An 18,145-nucleotide genomic window follows, 5' to 3' on the forward strand; every position below is an offset into this window, starting at 1 on the left:
AAGGTTCGGTCCACTTGACATGCTGCTGTGTTGTGCTATGGCCTATTCAAGTGCTGGAATTTGTCATTTACGTGACAACACCTGAACGCAACACAGGCTCCGCTCCATTAGTGCCGAGCTCAGTTATAATTGTCTTGGACTCGGGTCAGCTTCGGTCAGGAAAATGCAGCCCAAGCCGTGCTCTAGAGTGCTCACCTGTGTGTGTGTGTGTGTGTGTGTGTGTGTGTGTGTGCGCGCACATGTCTGTGTGTGTGTGCGCATCGGGGCGAAACTCCGCCATGCACAATACAGAGACATGCCGTCATGTAAATAAGATATATAACATAAGGCTATTTAGTTTGTTTAGTAACAGAACATGGTATAGACCTGTTCTGTCGGCCTGGATATGAAGCGTCTGTAGCGCCAAATAATGTAATGGTAGTTTCTAAAGAGCTAAGACGAAAAAAAAAAATTCAGCAGCGCTGGTGCGCAGCTGCTAGTTGCATATAGGGTAAACACTACTCTTTTTGGTATGAGTTCTTCTGGGTCATCGTGTTCTTCTTCAGCAACGTGTACAGTTGCTTCGCTTTCAGGACTCTCTCCGGCAGCCATTCTCAACTAAACTTTTCTCTGTACTCTCACTCTCGCTGGCTCTAGCACGCCTGTGGTGTGTAGCGGTGAAATAGGTCCCTGCTGAAACACTTTCCTGCCGCGCACGTTCCAGACGTTGTTTGGGCTATTCACCGGTATTGCGGTATATGAAAAATTCATGTCCTAACGAAAATAAATATTGGTTTTCGGTACGAACCGGTATACTGCACAGCCCTAGGGGTGTCATGATATACCAGTATTGATAATAACCGTGATGTTTAAAATGAATTATTGATATCATGTTAGTAATACAAATGCGACAAATTCATGTGAATAATCTAGCACCTCTTACAGGTCCAGTGTGTTGGATTCAGGGGCATCGATTGGCAGAGATGGTATTTAACATTCATAACTGACCTGAAGCTTAGAATCATTGTGTTTTTGCTACCTTATGCCGGGTACACACTACACGATAACAGCCCGATTACAGCCTAACGCAGTATCGTACGGTTTCGGCTTGGATTGTGATCGACAACAAGTGTCATACGCGATAATCCATCGTTTCATCTCGTCATAGTGGACAACAACCGACGCAGCATCTGGGACGCCTCACGACATCCTGACAGAAAGTCTAGCATGTTTGATTTTCTTTTTGTTCACGACTGCTCTCGTCACAGCCGCTACTTTGACCAATAGAAACACAGAGCAATCCACTGCCATTGACAACTGTCCGGCAACAACAACCCAGGGTTTTTGATATCCTTTTTTTTGGATAGCCTTTAGCCTTGATAATCGTGCTAGCCTTAGTTTTGAAGCAAAATGTTTTCAAATTCAGAGCTGTAGACTTAAGCTCGGTTCAGACAACAGATTTGTGACGACATAAGTTGAAACATGAAACTACTTACGTTGTGCTGGTCTGCAACATTCTGAAAACCTGCCAGATGACACCAACGCAACTTCTCTCTGTAGTTTTGTCTTGTTGTGAATCTTTGGTCTGAACAGCTGTGTGTCATCGCATTGTGCGCAGATAAACGTTGTTTGATTTCCTCTGGAGATCCCTGCCCGTCTGGCGGCGGAGGTCCAGATGACTTAAAAACAGTTCTGTTTAAATGCAGAAAACGATTGGTCATCCATCAAAATAAATCCTATGATTTACTCAGTCGGGTAGCTTTGTTACAGTGTCGAGGGAGATTCTTAAACTTCACACCTTTCTTCAATCAGAGTTTGAGCCCCATCACAGACCTTTAAATGTTTTTATTTTCGTTAACTCTCACCACAGTTTTACTCTAACCCTTACCATATATTAACCATGGTTTATTTGCTAATACCAGAATATTACACAGATATTGTCGAAGGCTCAGATTTTGTTGTTGTTGTTGTTGTTGTTCAGTGTAATCTAGGGTTTTGCAGAAATATCTTCTTGACTTTCCTGTCTGTCTTGGCCACTTTTATGTCCCTAATGTTTGATTTTAATATGTTTTTCTCGTATCCGATCAAGTGCCTTTGCTAGAATCAGACCAATACTGAGAATTGGACTGGAGCATTACTCGCTTCCTCACATACTCCAACACCAGAGCAATTTCCTTGCACAACACGACACAGACATGCAGTTAAATGGTTTAAGAGTCAGCTTATCCCCACGGCTGTCATGCAGAGCTGGGAATGTGCCTGAACATTCTGGTGTCAGTGCTCAGGATGGGTGTGTTGCAGCGGGCGACGCTGGGGTCGAGTGGTTCAGGGTTATCGGTGGTATTTATGTCACCGGCAGACGGGGCCGTGGTCGAGGTGAGATAGACGTTAACTCAGAGGAGCGCAGTCAGGCTTGCGGCCAAACGCTGTCAGGTTAATACCAGCGAGCGGTCCAGGAGGAGCGGTCGCAGCATCTGGATAGTCAAGCTCCATTAGCCTCCCAGCTCTGTTTTACACCGGCTGCGATGCAGCCTTGTTGACAAATGGCAGAAGAGGTGGTGTGTGTGATATGAATCACATAACTCAGGGGACCTCCACCATGAATATCATACCCCCCCTTGCTCCCTGATCTTTCCCTCCCTCCCTCCATCCCTCCCTTCCTCCCCCTTGTCTGGGCTTGCTGTGAACTGTAGCAGCAGCCTGGCTGGGATTCAGTGGGACAGCATTAGCTCTCAACCTTGGTGAAGGACTAAATGCAGCCTCAGCCTGGTGTCCTTGCTGTCACACTGCTGCTGGGAGCAGATAAGCACTCCAGCCTTTAGGACATGCCGTAGGACTCCCACCGGCCCCTGCAGCACTGTGAGCTGGGTAATTGCAGAAGCACTGCGAATAATTAATTAAGCGATCGTTACATCTGACGTATGACATGTTACAGTCGTATTTTTGATAATAAGGGCGGTCGTTTTGTGGAATTTTATGATACTCTACATTTTTTTTCCTGGTATTCGCAATTCTATGGATGATTTAAAGGTTCGTTGTAGGATTTAGGGGGATAAACTGGCAGAAATGGAATGAAGGATAATGAGAATATTTTCTTTAGTGAATAATCACCTGTAAAAAATTGGGTGTCATTACCTTAGAATGAGCCTTTTATATCTATATAAGGAGCCAGTCCTCGTCAATGGAGATCGACAGACCAGAACGGACAAACCAAACACTGGCTCTAAATAGGGCCATACCAAAGGACCATTTGGTATGAAGAGGAAGAGACCTCTGTGGATAATTGACCCTTCGCTAAGTCCTGCCCCCTGATGCAGACTGGCCAATCATAACGTAGCATTGAGCCGGCTCAGACCAGGGTCTGACAACAACACAGCTGTGCTCCATTGACTCTCATGCAATCGTTTAAGATTTCCTTCATTTTCAGGCTGGTTTTGTGGATTTGGAGCTAAATGTTGTGCCTGGGGCACGTCGTGTATTAATGATACTCGTTACCTGGATAGGTTGGAAAAAGATATACGTTTCTTCCCTGTTCCAAAACCAAAATCAGACCCTGAAAAGTGTCGGGTTAGCTAGCTAGCTACTGAAGATATAGCCTACTGAATGTATACACATGCTGCTTTTGCTTTTTAGTGATTATAACAAAGAAACAAAGACCGACCCTGCTGTACAGGAACCAGTGAAGGGAAGCAGGGAAACTTTGCTGATATCCAACCAGCTCTGTGTCATCGCACTGTTTGGCTTCCCCCAGAGATCCCTGCCTGTCCGGCGGTAGAGGTCCAAACACAGCAGCAGCACAGGGGTGAAGCCAAACACTGTTCATCTGCACACCCTGTGATGCCACACAGCTGGTTCAGTATCAGCAAAGTTTCGCTTTATATTCATTGTCTTCTGTGGCGATCAGCAGTGATGTGGTGGTTCACTTTTACACTGTGATCTGTAGCCTATAGTTCGGCTTTAGCTTCTAACTATCTTTGTCTTTTGAACCTGTTGTTGCTGCTGAGTCAGTTTGACATCCTGGATATATCCTTCAAACACAGACTGTAGACCCCTCTGTCTGCTTCTCTCTGGAATCACTGTTTCGTTTTTCCAAAAATATGATAATATGTCTTCAGGGAGTGCAGTTAGTTACAGCGTGGGCTCCATGCTTACTCCAACAGCTTGTCGGACCATCTCAAAGGGGCGGGTCTTAGCGAAAGGTCAGTTTGGCTCCTGATAAAAACCTCCTGAGCAATAATACTAACCAGGAGAAGTTTCAGCTGGATCACCGCGTGATGCCACTGAATCCCCCTCAATGTTACAACCTGTTCCTTTAAAAGCTTTGCAATTATTTCAGCTCTCTTTGTGCTGCGGTGTCATCCTGAAAGTTCAGTGTTTTCATCTATAACCTTTAAAATGCCATGTAAAGATGCAGATCTGAGAAGGGAGAAGTCATCTTATTCAGCAGCGGAGGTGTTTACATTTCATATGACATATTTAAGGTTTCTTTCTTCTTCTCATATCACAGCAGATTTTGAAGATAACAGAGAGTGATATTGCTCCTCGTATACGTAGCGCCTGGACATTTTCACAGCCACAGAGACAATATTTACCTCCAAGAAACAGTCTCAGAGGTGATATCTCGAGTCCTGCTGTGGCTCGGTGATGAATTCTTGCTTTAGCCCTTTAAAGCCTTCTGCTGGCTTTTCTGGCCTGTCCTTGTGCGGCCTGTAAATTGTTCACAGTGATATATTAAGTAGACAGGTACGGCAGTGTGTGTGTGAGAATTAGGTTTATTTACTGGGTTGAGTTGCTGAAATAAACCATGCAGTGCTATATTTCTCTCAAACACACCGGAGCATTGAATGATGAAACACACAGGGAGAGGCTGCGGTGGGTATTGATGTGTAATGCCCTTGGACCTAAGCCAAGACGGTGAAATGGAATGAAAGGAAAGCAGTCACTCCCCTGTTAACTCAAGGTTGTACTTTACAGGAGCTATATCTGTCTGTGTTGTCAATGGTACGCTTAGTAAATGCGCTCTGTGTGTCTGCCGCTGCAACCATAAAAAACATCTAAATCACATCTGCCTGTTGACTTTGAAGATTCCCAACGATTTGCCTGTATTTTTTCCAAGGCCGACGCGGTATGTCATGGCTTATCCACAACTTCTGAGCTGGCAGGAGGCTGGCGTTTGGCAGTTGCTTGTAAACACCGCCACAGAATGAGCCCTTAGCGATCGGGACCACTGCCAGCTCATAGAAGTGGCAGCGGATCATCCTCGCTTAATAGGCGCTCATAATCCTCTGTGAATGTCTTATGTTGTCCCCCGAGAGGAGCGAGACTAAGGCATGTATTTGCAATCAGCGTGCATTAAGGGCTGACAGTTTAACTGCTGCCATAACTGTAATAAACCAACCCACTGTTTGCATGCTGAATGGAAGCAAAATGGAAACTGTAAAGTGTTTTTTTTATTATCTCTAACAATGGCTCTCTCTTTCTTTCTCCCCCTGCGCTGCTTGTCATTGCCACAGGAAGTCGAGGTTAGTGTCTTCTTTTGTAAATTTGCACAATGCCATTGTCTGTCTCTCGTTTGACGTCTCTTTTTGGCTGTACTGTAGCTGTCACCTGCCTTTTGAATTAGAGCTCATCTTGGCTAAAGCACAAAAATACATAAAATACAATGTCATTGTCTAGAAATCTGTCTGTGACTACAACTCAGAGGTGAAAAACATTGCAACCTAAAGACAAAGGACATCAGAAACAATTACATAAAACATAAAAACAGCCAAATGCAAACTAGAGCCAACTAGAAAATAAGTAGGAGTATCATTAAAATTAATTGAATGTGTAATATTTCATAAATGGAAATGTATTCTTCTTCTTCTTAGAGTCACTGCGATCAAAACTATCCCTTTAACTCCTCACCCCGTGCACAGTATTTAAGATGCCTTCGGCTATACTTGTTCAGCTTGACTTGAGAGCTCAGTCTTCGTGTCCCCTGAGCAGAATAAGACCAAGCTAAACTGAACAGACCTGATCCTCAGGGTCCTCTCTGGGCCTCGTGCCGAGTAGTAACCGCTTTATAGTTGATCCTCTCTGTCCTGACACAGAGAGAAATGGGTCAGAATGGAGACAGCGAGGGGACGCTGAATTTTTATTATCGTTCCAGCGCAACCCGGCCAGGGACACAATCTAAAAACCAGAGTTAGTTTGCAAATATTCCCTCTGCAACAATGCAGGAGCGAAGATAGTCCAAGTCTTTTTATGAGATATATTTAAGCTCTCAGAGCTTTGCCTTGTGCAGTTTATTTAATATCAGAGGCTACAGCTACAGCAGTAACCACAATAATTATAACAAAACACTTAAAGGAACAGTTTGACATTTTGGGAATTTTGCACTGTCTTGAAATACTGACTATTTTTTGGACAGTTAGATGAGAAGACGCTTAACATAAGGTTAGCTTAGCTTAGCATCAGGACTGGAAACAGAGGAAAACAGCCAGCCTGGGTCTTTGTAAAGGTAACGAAATCTACATCTGCACCAAGCAGCAACCTCAAGGCTAAAAAAGGAAGCCAATGTGGAAGTGCCCAACAAGTCATTCCTCATAGATCCCGATTTTAAAATGACCAACTTTACAGAAATGAAATGTTATCAAAAAAAGGTTTTGGTTTCTATAATTGCCTAGTTCATGCCAACTGTATGGTAGGTGAATATTTGTATAACTCAACCGTTTAAATGCTGTTAAAGCATAAAGTTATGCATAATTAAAGATGTGGCTGCTCTGAGTGATGGGTGGATGCCATCGGTTGACGAGTTGCTGCTATGGCATAACCTCAGATTCACAGACAGGTAGCTGTTACTGTTGCATTTAAGTGTGTTTTCAGTTTAAAAAAAATGAATTGTAACGTTTTGGTCACTTTAAAAAGTGTTGCTCAGAATTTAGTTGTACTAAAAGTCTCTCTAAGGGGTCAGATATTTCGTTTTTCCAGTAAGTAGGTGACATTTTGTTTTAATGGTTTTGTTTTTTGCTAGCAAAAATGAGTATCAGCATTATCACAGTTAACCATTGCTATAGATTTAAATACACCATGCTAACCAAGCCAGCAAGCCAAAACACACCAGCAGTAAACGCCATGTGTAACGAAATATGCCCCTATTACTTTCAATGTACAACCCTACACTGGCAGTGGCTCTCTGCTCCTATGGCAGCTTGACTCCTCTCCTCACCATTGATGTATAAAGAGAACGCTGCAGCTGTTGCTGTGTCTCGTGTGTGATGAAGAATGGATGAGGAGTGACTCATTGTTGAGGTTGAGAAATATCCCGAGCTAAAGGACCCACAATCCTGTCATTATAAAGACAATGGCCAAAAAAGTATTGCCTGGCGAGTCGTAGTTTTGAAGATTGGCAGTTTAGGTGATAAATTAAGTTTAAAAAGGGGCTGTCCTCACGTGATTTTAAGCTAATGCATAGCTGGAGGAAGTACAGATTTTTTAGTAAAAGTAGTAATAACTTTGCGTGGTTGTCTATTGAAGAGCTGCAGTGCGACACGTCCACGTGTGTGCTAGGGGCAGCATTTGATGCACATCACAAGATGCTGGTGTTTTTTTAGCTTTAAGGTTAGCTCCACTCTCTCGTCCAAATATGGTCAATTCTGGCTCCAAAAAACAAAGACAGCAACAGCCAAAATGCCAAACTTCAGGCTTCAAATTGGTGACATCACAGTGGCCACATCCATTATTTTTATACAGTCTTATGATCTTATATTATCTCTTTAATCTCTCTTTTTAATCTGCACAAAAATCACAGGGTAAAAACATGGTTTGGACACAGCCAGGCTGAATATATCTCCCTCTTTTCAGTCTTTGTGCTAAGCTAAGCTAATCACCTTGCTCGCTCCAGCTACATAGCCTATTTAGCATACAGGCATTTGAGTCTTTTCGTCTAACTCTCAACAAGAAAGCGAATAAGCGTATTTCCCAAAAAATCTAAAAAAGTATAACTTTTCAAACCTTTGACACTGACAGTATATTACAAAAAAAGTAGTTTGTAATAAAAAAATAAACAAAAATGGACAAAAAAAGCCTCATGAAAAGACTCTGTTCAGCCTGCCTGATCTTCTCAGGGCATTCACACTGAGTACCAGGGACCCACAGAGGTAAAGTCACCCCCAGAATAAATCCTTGAGGGGAAAACAGCCCGGGGCGTCTGGCCTGATGATCTCAGGCTGCTCACTGGCTCATACAAGGACAACAGCTCTGAAATGTAGCTGTGCATCAGACCTAGCAGGGCACTTGAAGGTTAAAGTCTGTACTAAAATTCCCCCCAAAGTCCAGGAAAGGTCTATTTATTGTTTTAATTAGGAGGTGGACAAAATAGGACTATTATTTGTTAGTGTGTTGTTGAAAATTTTAATCTAAAACAAAGATAAGAGCACATTTTATTGATCCCAGGAGGAGAAATTAAGTGATGCAGCAGCACAAAAAAGAGAAAAGGACACAGCAGCATTAAGTGGTAAAACATATATTGGTTTGATTAATCAAGGAGGACGGAAATTGACTGAACATGTGTGTAATTATCCCGACAGAAACTATTATCCATCCACCACTTAAAGTAATTTAAGATTTATTTAAAAAGGTATAATTGACTGTCATCAGCAAAAGGGCAAAGTTTTACAGCGGCTGTGATGAATTACGTGCCTGAGGGGAAAGCCAATCTCTTTTTTGAGGTTTGGTCATTATTTTGAGGCTTTCTAAGCACTTGGTAACACTGCTAGTTCTAGTTTTTATTATTCTTTTTCACCTAAAGATTGAAATAGAGATAAATCAATCAAGCAAATGAACAGAATATGGGATGAGTAAAAAATTAGTCACAGAAATTAACTGAATTTAATCAGACCTTGGACTGAAAAAAATCCTAAAGGCTTTGTGTTCTTGTAATTTGCTTTTACCAATCTATTCAACGTAAGAGCTGAATCTATTTGAATTGCTAAAATCACGCTCACATTTAAAGTGTCATTCATGGCGTGCAGCAAATTTTCTGTTATCTTCCTCCATTATGTATGCTCTTCTGAATTCTCATTAAACATGAGCGCAAGAGCACATTTCCTCTATTGTGCTGCCTAAGATGAATTATTAAACCCATTAATGCAAATATATTTTTCCTTCCAGGATGACTACATCAAAAACATGGAGGAGAACATGGGCTCTGATGAAAGTAAGTCTGATTTTATCTGATTAAAAAAGATTTTTCTGTGGGCACATGAGGATAGCTGTGTGGTTTCATTTGAAGTGTAGTGTGTTTTCCACTTACAGTCTGAGTGTGTGCTTTTGTACTATATGCAGAGACCGTTTGCAAAGACTTTCAATATTTAAATGGCTTTACTTAAATGGCCAGTTCTACCGCAAAGAAAAGAAAAAACAGTGCTGTAATTCATATTCTACCAGCATAATCAATGCTAAGTGCTGTCCGCCTTTATACATCTGCTGTAGACAATGAAACAGTGCGGCAGACATTATCGAAGTGCAGGCTTTTCTTAATTGCAGCAGTTGTCTGAGGTCATCCGGTGTGTGGTGAGCGCTGGTCTGGAGTGTCAGAGCTTGTGGAGGGTGAGAACACAGTTGTGATTCAGGAAAGGAGAGTCTGAGCCTTCAGTCAGATCCATTAGTTTGAAAAGCCTGCTATAATTGCCTTTGTTGCTGAGGGCTCAACTCAGAACTCCCACCAGGCTCCATTTACCTCCATGGGGTCTGTTTCTTGTCGAGAGAGAGAAAAAAATCTCACTGTTAGAAAATCAGCTGTGGAGGAGGAGAGGAGACTGTGAAAGCATGGTGTTTCAGTCAAATTGTCTTACTGTATTCAACTGAAATGAAAAAGCATATTAAAAAAAACATTAAGAGAGTGCAAATATTTCATAATCTTACAAATTTAAATGATAGTATTGAGCCAAGCATTTGAGACATTCAGCAGTGTCTTTGCGGGGAACAATATGCTGTTTGCTAGTTGTATGAAGCGTATAGTAGTTTCCACAAAAACCAACCATGTCTCCTAGAAATTATGTTTGTATATCACCAAGTTGTTTTCATAATTGCATTGTGGTATCACAGAGAACATTACTTTGGGTTAATGAAACACTACATTTATGTACCTCACTGGATTCACAGTGAGGAGGTCGGGGTGGTTGGCAGACATACAAAATGCAGGACACCAGAATCAGGGGTGTGCCATATCGTCTCGTTCATTATGATACCAGTATAATTTTTAATATGAAATGAAAATTCACATCGTGATACTTGCAATATTTTGACTTGGTTCCCACTGAATTAACAAGTATGGCTAAAAGCTGAATTATTACTGACTCCGCAGTGGTTCCAGAAAGAGGAGCAGCTTCAGTAGTGTGGAATAAACTGTGGAGTCCTGAATGTTTAATGAACAGCCCCGGACTTCTCACGGTCTTTTAGCGAGTTAGCGTTCAGAGGGAACTCATTCAGCGGCTCCTCTGGCAGCAGCACAGTGTCTCTCCCTCTCCTCTCTCACCATGCAAGCACAGGAGTCAGTGTACGTGACGCTCCTAGCTTGACAAAAAAAACGACATATATGTGAATGTGCGATAGTTGTGGTATCATAACAGCCTGTCACAGGTTACAGCGTGATGATTCACAGGTTACAGCGTGATGATTAGAGGAGAAATGGCAGAGCATAAAGGTCCAGGTGGAAAAAAATAACACTAAAAGAAGGAAATCACCTGTTGATTTAAATATATAGATCCCAGGGTACAATTGTTGTATTTGGGAGCTGTTTAAATGTGTAATGTGTGGTAGACTTTATTTTGTTCAACTATTAATATTGTATACAGAACCTGAATCTCACACTGAGTTACTGCTGTTGTTCACAAACTAAAGAAATGAGAGATCATTTTTTGTTTAGTTTTTACTGAATATTTGAAGCAAACTGTAAAACTATATCACTTATTTTGTTGCAATATCGTACCCTGAAATATTACACATACATTATTTTACTTTTACCCGAACCAGAATCCCAAGTTTGCCAGAAAAAAGTGTTATTGTAAGTTCGCATTGCAGATTGCTGCAATAAAGCTGTCCATTAGGGATATTTCCACAGTTTAGATCATTTAAACATTTCTCAGAATTAATATATTTTATGGTATTAGGTGTAAAAAGCATTTGTTTAATTATCTGGCACACTGAAGTGGAGAATTCAGCACCTGTTAATAAGCAAAAATACAAGTATATTTTAATTATATTAATTATTGAATAACCTAAAGCAACAAATAACAGTTGTAAGGGAAAACAAGTTCAGTTTGAACAAAAAATTTTTGTGCAAGAAAAAAACTTATGCTACAAGAGTAAATTATGAGGAGACAGAATTATTCAGGGTTTGTTTTATTATTTCAAAATATGACTTACTGGTGAATAATCTGCGATATTTGATCATCATAAATGCAAGTAAACTACAAATGTTAAAATATAATATATTTAAAAATAAATAAATAAAAATGTTAAAAACTCTCCATACAGATTAATTAAATTGATTTAAATTAAATTAAATTAAATTAAATTGAATTAAATTAAATTAAATTGAGTTAAATTGAATTAAATTAAATTAGCAGGAAAAAAGTAAAAATTAAAAGAATTCAGTCTACTGAAAATATTTTGCTGCATTCAGCTGAACCTGTGCTTGTTTCAGCAAAAATCACATTTTAACTGTTTGACCTAGTCAAATGGTCACCCTTCTATGGTGGAGATAATGAAGCATGAATCATTTTGCAGCTCGGCTTATGAAGACACTATTCATACATGCTTTAGTCAGTTGAGGGTAAGCAGTGTGTTCCCGCTGCGAGGTGAGTGTGGGAGGTCGGCTGTAGCGCCACACCCACACTGCCTCACTTAAAAGACGTTGAAGATTTGCCTCAAAGGAGGAAGATGTGAGAAGGAGCTGTTCCAGACGTTATCCCAGCCGTCTGTTCTTACAACAGGGGGAATAACTAATGTAGTCTCAAGAAAACGCCTCGCTTGCTGTAGTGTGGGCGATGTTCATTTGAATACCATTGATTTCGTCCCCGTCCCAACTCCCACCGGGACTAATTCTGCAGAGTTAATTGATCAGAGCCCTCTTCATTGCAAATTTAACAAGACAGCAGAAACTCCGACAAGGTGTACCTGCGAGCCCCGGATAGAACAAAAGACCTAATGGGAGACTTCAGACACCTCCGGTGCTTTTGTAAGTGAGCTGATTGAGACGTCAGCTCCGCAGAGTGTTTAAGGGCCATTTCAAAACAATAAGGTCCCCACTGCTCTGATTTAACAGAGGCGCTGCCAGATTTGACCTTGACATCCTTTATTTTAGCCGATAAATTCTGCCAAGAGAAAAGTTTTGACTGTGACTGTGATTATGCCTCCATTTGTACAACAACTGCAGGAAATTATTCAGACGTAATGCGTCATAAAAAGGAACTAGAGGTGAACTTGTGTGTTGCATCCTCTCTAATTATAAGTAAGTAATTTCATAGCTCTATTGTGGTAGAATAAAAGCTGCAGGCTGCTTTAACGCAGCGACCACCAATTAAATCGAAGGGTTTAAAAGAGTCTTCTAAGATGACAGTAATTGCAAATCCAGTTGAAACTAATTTACTTAAAGCCCGTCTCTCTCATGCTCTTAATATTCATCACAGCTAAATCTTTTCGGTTTCAGACATGTGCTCCTGTTTCTTGGCAGGTCTTTTGCGGATTTTCTTTTTTTTCTTTTTGTGCCGAACCACTAAAGTACTTCATTAAATGCACTCTGACAGTCTGAATGTAAAACAAATTGATGAAGGCCTTTGACGGAAGATCCTGTCCAACTGCAAGCCGTCACGCTCAGTAGAGAAGTCACAGACAACGGAGAGAAAGCTGATTGTGGATGAGCAAGCAGCCACGTTATATTAGTTTTTGATGGCAGCGTAATAATAATAATAATAATAATAATAATCTCAGAGAGATTGGACACAGGCTCGGTGCAGTCCCATCGCCTTTGTTGACATGATTACAGACGGATTTAAAACCCATAATGGCCCTCACACGTCCCGGCCCTGCACTGAATTCTCAATGCAGCACGATGTCAACAACCACCAGCAGCGCAGGCGAGGTGGAAAACACATTTGATCTTTAATGCAAATTAAATCTCGTATTTGGATTTCATTTTCAGCATGTAGGAGTTGTATAAGAATACTGTGTGAGGGACGTGTTGGATCTGAGGCTGTTGCTTGGAGGCAGACTTGATATCTTGAGATGCCGAACCAGGGAGCAATAAGAGAGACGCCAAGCTGTGTTTCTATGGGAACATACAGTAATGCAATTAACAAGTATATATTAAAGTGGGTATTTTTATGTCGGTATACATCCAACAGTAATAACACTTGGCTGTTTATGAAGTTCTCTTATTTGCATAAAAACTCCTGAACTGTGAAGCTATGATCAGCCTGCAGGCAGATTAGATCTGTGTCTCAAATTAGATCTTTACGACAGACTGTCTGCTGGTGTATGTGGAAGTGATCACATCTGTGTGTCCAGACATCACCATCCTATCGACATGGGTTACTGTGGTAACAACAAAGGCATCAGTTGCGACACAGCTATGCTGGTTACGCATGAGCCATGAACTGCACCAGACAAACTCAGCAACACATGTGTTCAATTCAATTCACTTCAGTTGAACAGCATTTTATTTATCTCGAAGGAAATTACTCGCCAGATGATGCTGAGGAAGTCCTGGTGGAAGTTCATTCATCGATTCAGAGATTTTATATGCTGTTCAAACTTGCACGAGTAACACATTGGGAAATTTCATACGCGTTTGGTGTGAACACAACATGAGACACAGCTGTGTAGTATGAAAGGGGGAGCTCATTGTTTGGGTTTTCACTGTTTTGATTCACTCTCACTCTCATCACCTTTGTCTTGGTTGCAACAGGCAGCTGTTTTCAGTTAAAAAAAACCCTAAAAATCCACTTCACACTACCTGCTCAGCAACAAACAGCTGACACACACAGTTAGCACCTGAACATAGTGGCGCATTTCGCAGCTAAAGGATCAAATATTGTTGGAGTTGGTGGAGACCAAAAACAGAGCTAATAGAAGAGACACTAGTGGACTAACATTCATCAGATAGCCAGAAACACAATTCCAAATTGATGTTATTTCTAATGCTAATATTTCTCAGTAAATACTGAATGTGTGTGAATAAACACCAGTTTTCTAAGGGTGCTTTCAGACCTAGAGTTGTCTTGCTTCGGTCCAAATCAGGGAGTAATTTTGTGACCAAGTTGCATAATTGTCTACAGTCAGTTCGTGTTCTCACAACAGCATTTACAAGCAGACCAGATCAAATGCCTTGCGCAAGAAAGCTGCTCTTGGTTGGTCCGAATTTCCATGTGGGAAAAATCCAGGAAGTAAACAAAATGTTAGATAAAGATGAATGTAACACTTTCTAATGTCACAATGGAGGGACAACTACGCAGGTTGATTTTAGCGCTGCTCATCGTGGACTATATTGCTGTCATTGTTCATTTTAGTCAAACCATACAGTTTGAAAACGAGGCGCTGCTCCAACTAGAAAACAATGTTTTGATGCATTGGATGTGCTGAATGTGCATATTAAGGCAGTACAGGAGGAGGTGCACATTAATAATCCTCCAGGACTGTAACATGCTCATGTTTAACCCAAACAATGTATCATGTGACTGCAGTTGGTTCAGATCCAGGTCGGAACGCGTTCTCACCACAAACGAACCGCACCAGAGTTTGTTTGTAACCGGACTGAGACCACCTCTTCAAGAAGGTCTCGAGAAACACGCTTAGGGGGCAAACAAACTTGAGTTCGACTGAACCGAACCAAACAGGGCAGGTGTGAAAGCACCCTACGTTTGCCGTATCAATTGGGGTGGATGGCGGTCAGTTATTGTACGTTTTTGCAAAACTATTTTCCACCTTCCCTCCTACAGTTTTCATCCACTCTTCACTAAATATATACTGAAAGAATTGTTCATTTGGCTTTTTCTATTCCTCTATATCAGTAATCTGATAAAGCCTTTGTGACATAAGCCACAAAAACTGTATTGTATTTTGCAGTTTAAACCAAATGTAGATGAACCATGCACATATGGTGCCAACAGTTGTTGACATTACATCTACAGGTGGAGCTTCAGCAATGTAAACGGCTATAAGATCATCCAAAATGATAATACTCTCAGAGAAGGTATATTCTCCAAAACTAAAGGCTGCCATTCATCCTTATGTACAGCCATGTCCAGCATATTCCTGGACAGTAATTAGATATGCATCTATTGTTTTGTCTCACCAATTGAGTATTACTATCCAAATTCAGATCCATATTTTCTATTATCAAACTAATACGTAGAGAGGATTGTAGAGCCTTGATACCGGTGTGTGCCCCCTGAGTGCTTTCTAGTTTTATTTGATTCTTCCTCATATATTCAGACTGCACAGTGCACGGCTCACTGCACAGTCTACAGCTGTGGTTTCTGTCTGAGCAGACGACAGGTACAGCAACTGCTCCGTGGCCGGAAAATAATAAAAAGGCACAGGAGAAAGTGGTTCTAGTTAAAGGTATATTACACCACTAAAAAAAAACCATACACTTCTGTTCCCTGGCCCAATAAAAGTATATGGTCCGTGCCTGGAACTGATGTTAACAAAATGAAATGTTAAACCTTAAACTCTGAGAGGATCCACCAACAGAATGTAGTCTCTGTAAGATAAACCAGAAGAAAGCCTGAGGAAAACCTGAGTGATGAGTTTCACCCAAGAGAACTGATGTGAGATGTGAAAATATGAGATGTGTCTTTGCTCTCTTTATTGTAAAGAAATAGTCAAAATGAGATGTATGGTGACAGTTTGGGGTGATTTTTGGGGTGTTTCATGTCTGAGATCTAAAGAGAAATAGCAGCAGTACAGTCTGGATATCGTCACAGCCACTGGGATTAAATCATGACGGAGCAGAATACCTGTTGGAACAGACGAGGGGAATAAAAGTCAAGTGGTCACAAAATCTTTTTATATCGAACGACTTTGACGTTTCATTCAGCTGTCTGTCTTTGAGCTTCTGTGCTGAGTCTGAACGCTGCGTCTTTTTATGAGTTTCTTCCCCACTGAGAGGTGGAATCTAGATGAACCGATTTATAATTCAGTTTTTACAGACTGATACTAATTTATTTTCTTTTTGACTAGGGATGTCAACAGTTAACCATAAATAAGTTACGCACAGAGAATATTTCTGACCAGTTATGCATGTTAGTCTGTAGGTCAGTTGAGCTACTCTTCAGTTTGAGGGTGCTTTCACATCTGCCCTGCTTGGTTCGGTTCAATCAAACTCAAGTTCCTTTGCCTCCCAAGTGCGGTTTGGTTGAGCAGGTGGGAACACAGTAGTCGCACTCAGGTACGCACCAAAACAACCAGACTAAGACCTTCTTGAAGAGGTGGTCTCGCTCCGGTTACAAATGAACTCTGGTGCGGTTCATTTGTGTTGAGAACGTGTTCCGACCTCGATCTGAACCAACTGCAGTCACATGACACAGTGTGTAGCTCCTATCCAATCCAGCCAGTACGCAAATTTGCAAACCCTAGTATAGCGAAGAAATGGCCCCCCTTACTCTGTCTTATTCTCTTACCCTCTAACCCTCCGATTGGTTTACCTTGACATTCTCATCTGAACCCTAATCAATCCAACCAATGAAGGCAACCAGTACTTTTAATGGTAAGCCACCCCAATTTTACCATAACCCAACATCATCATTCTTACACCCCCATCATAACCACAAATTCGACCGGGAATTCCCCCTCAGTCACCCACCACTCAGTCAGAAATAAAAGTGGACATGCCTCTTCCTTTGTCTTCAGGTCCGGTGGTCTACCCTTTGCTTGGGGATCGAACCCCAGTTCAGTGCACCCTAATTGAAACCCAAATCCTAACCCTAACCCAACCTTTACCCCCTGCTTGGCTTGTCTTGATGTTCTTACCCTAACTCTAATTAATCCAACCAATGAAGGCAACAAGTACTAGCTATTCATGGGGCACGTAGGGTGGGTCATTCCTTTGCTATCCGAGGATTTGCAAATTTGTGGCTGGTACGCAGTGCAGAGCAGGCAGGGCTAACGTTAGCTAACCAGTGGAGACCAGAGGATGGGCAGTAGGCACTATGTTTCCGCATGTTAACCTCCTGTCAGCAAAGCCAACAGAAATAAAATTAAAGAAGAGATATACATCAGGAAACTTTAACATTTAACCATATCTAAATGAAAAGCGCTTTTTAATGTGGTGCAGAAGCTTACGGTGAGTCTGTGGAAAGCCAAACCAAAATTATGTCTCCCTGCATTTTTTTTCCTTAATATTAACTGGATAGTTACCAGTCAATGGGTTAACTGACACTGATGTCCCTATTTTTGACTGTTAACTGATATGGCTCAATCATTTTAGGTGCTGTCAGCTTATTTTTATGCTAGTAAAGTTGGAGTCCTGCTCTACGAGCTCCCATTTTGGGAACCATTGTTGATCATACACGGTTTCTTCAATCTGTAGATCTGTGAAGAGGAACTGTGGGATTTTCTGCTCATTTTGTAGCTCCTACTGTTCCTGCCAATCATTTTTGGCATAAATAACCTCAGTATCATGTTTCAACCTTTTAAACAAACCAAAATGTAACAAACTAACCATCACAGAAACCTACAAATATCTTTAAATATTCCTTTACTCACATCTCACTTATCAACACCACATTCAGAACCTAATAAAGAGGCTCAACTGGGAATTGTATGTCTATAAGAAGATCAGAGCATATCTCACCCCTGCTGTTTCAGACACATACCTACATGCAGTAATTCTCTCGACAATATCCTACTGTCTCCCCATATGGTCGCTCACCACAAAGGAAACCGTTGAACCAATAGCAAGACTATACAACAGAGCTTACAGGATCCACGGTAACCTAACTAATACACATTTCAAACACACATAAACACTGTATGATGGAAGGACATACCTGCAACCACGGATTTAAATCCCATATCCTATTTTATACTCGACTAAACTCTGCTACTCTGCATTTACTTTGCAGCTGCCTACACTTTGTTGTTTTGCCTCTGTTGATTGATTCTGTTTTTATTCTATATT

At 41.2% G+C, this 18,145-nt stretch overlaps 1 protein-coding gene across 1 annotated transcript in view; it reads left to right on the plus strand.

The window, feature by feature from the left end:
* Positions 1–18,145, plus strand: part of LOC126399584 (testican-2-like) — a 109,383-nt gene that overhangs the window by 56,279 nt on the left and 34,959 nt on the right. Inside the window, exon 3 of the mRNA XM_050059662.1 lies at positions 9,133–9,178. Coding sequence (XP_049915619.1) covers positions 9,133–9,178 — 46 coding nt within the window. The remainder of the gene's footprint in view (positions 1–9,132; positions 9,179–18,145) is intronic.

Source organism: Epinephelus moara, chromosome 13 (assembly GCF_006386435.1).
Source record: "Epinephelus moara isolate mb chromosome 13, YSFRI_EMoa_1.0, whole genome shotgun sequence".
Taxonomy (NCBI): Eukaryota; Metazoa; Chordata; class Actinopteri; order Perciformes; family Serranidae; genus Epinephelus; species Epinephelus moara.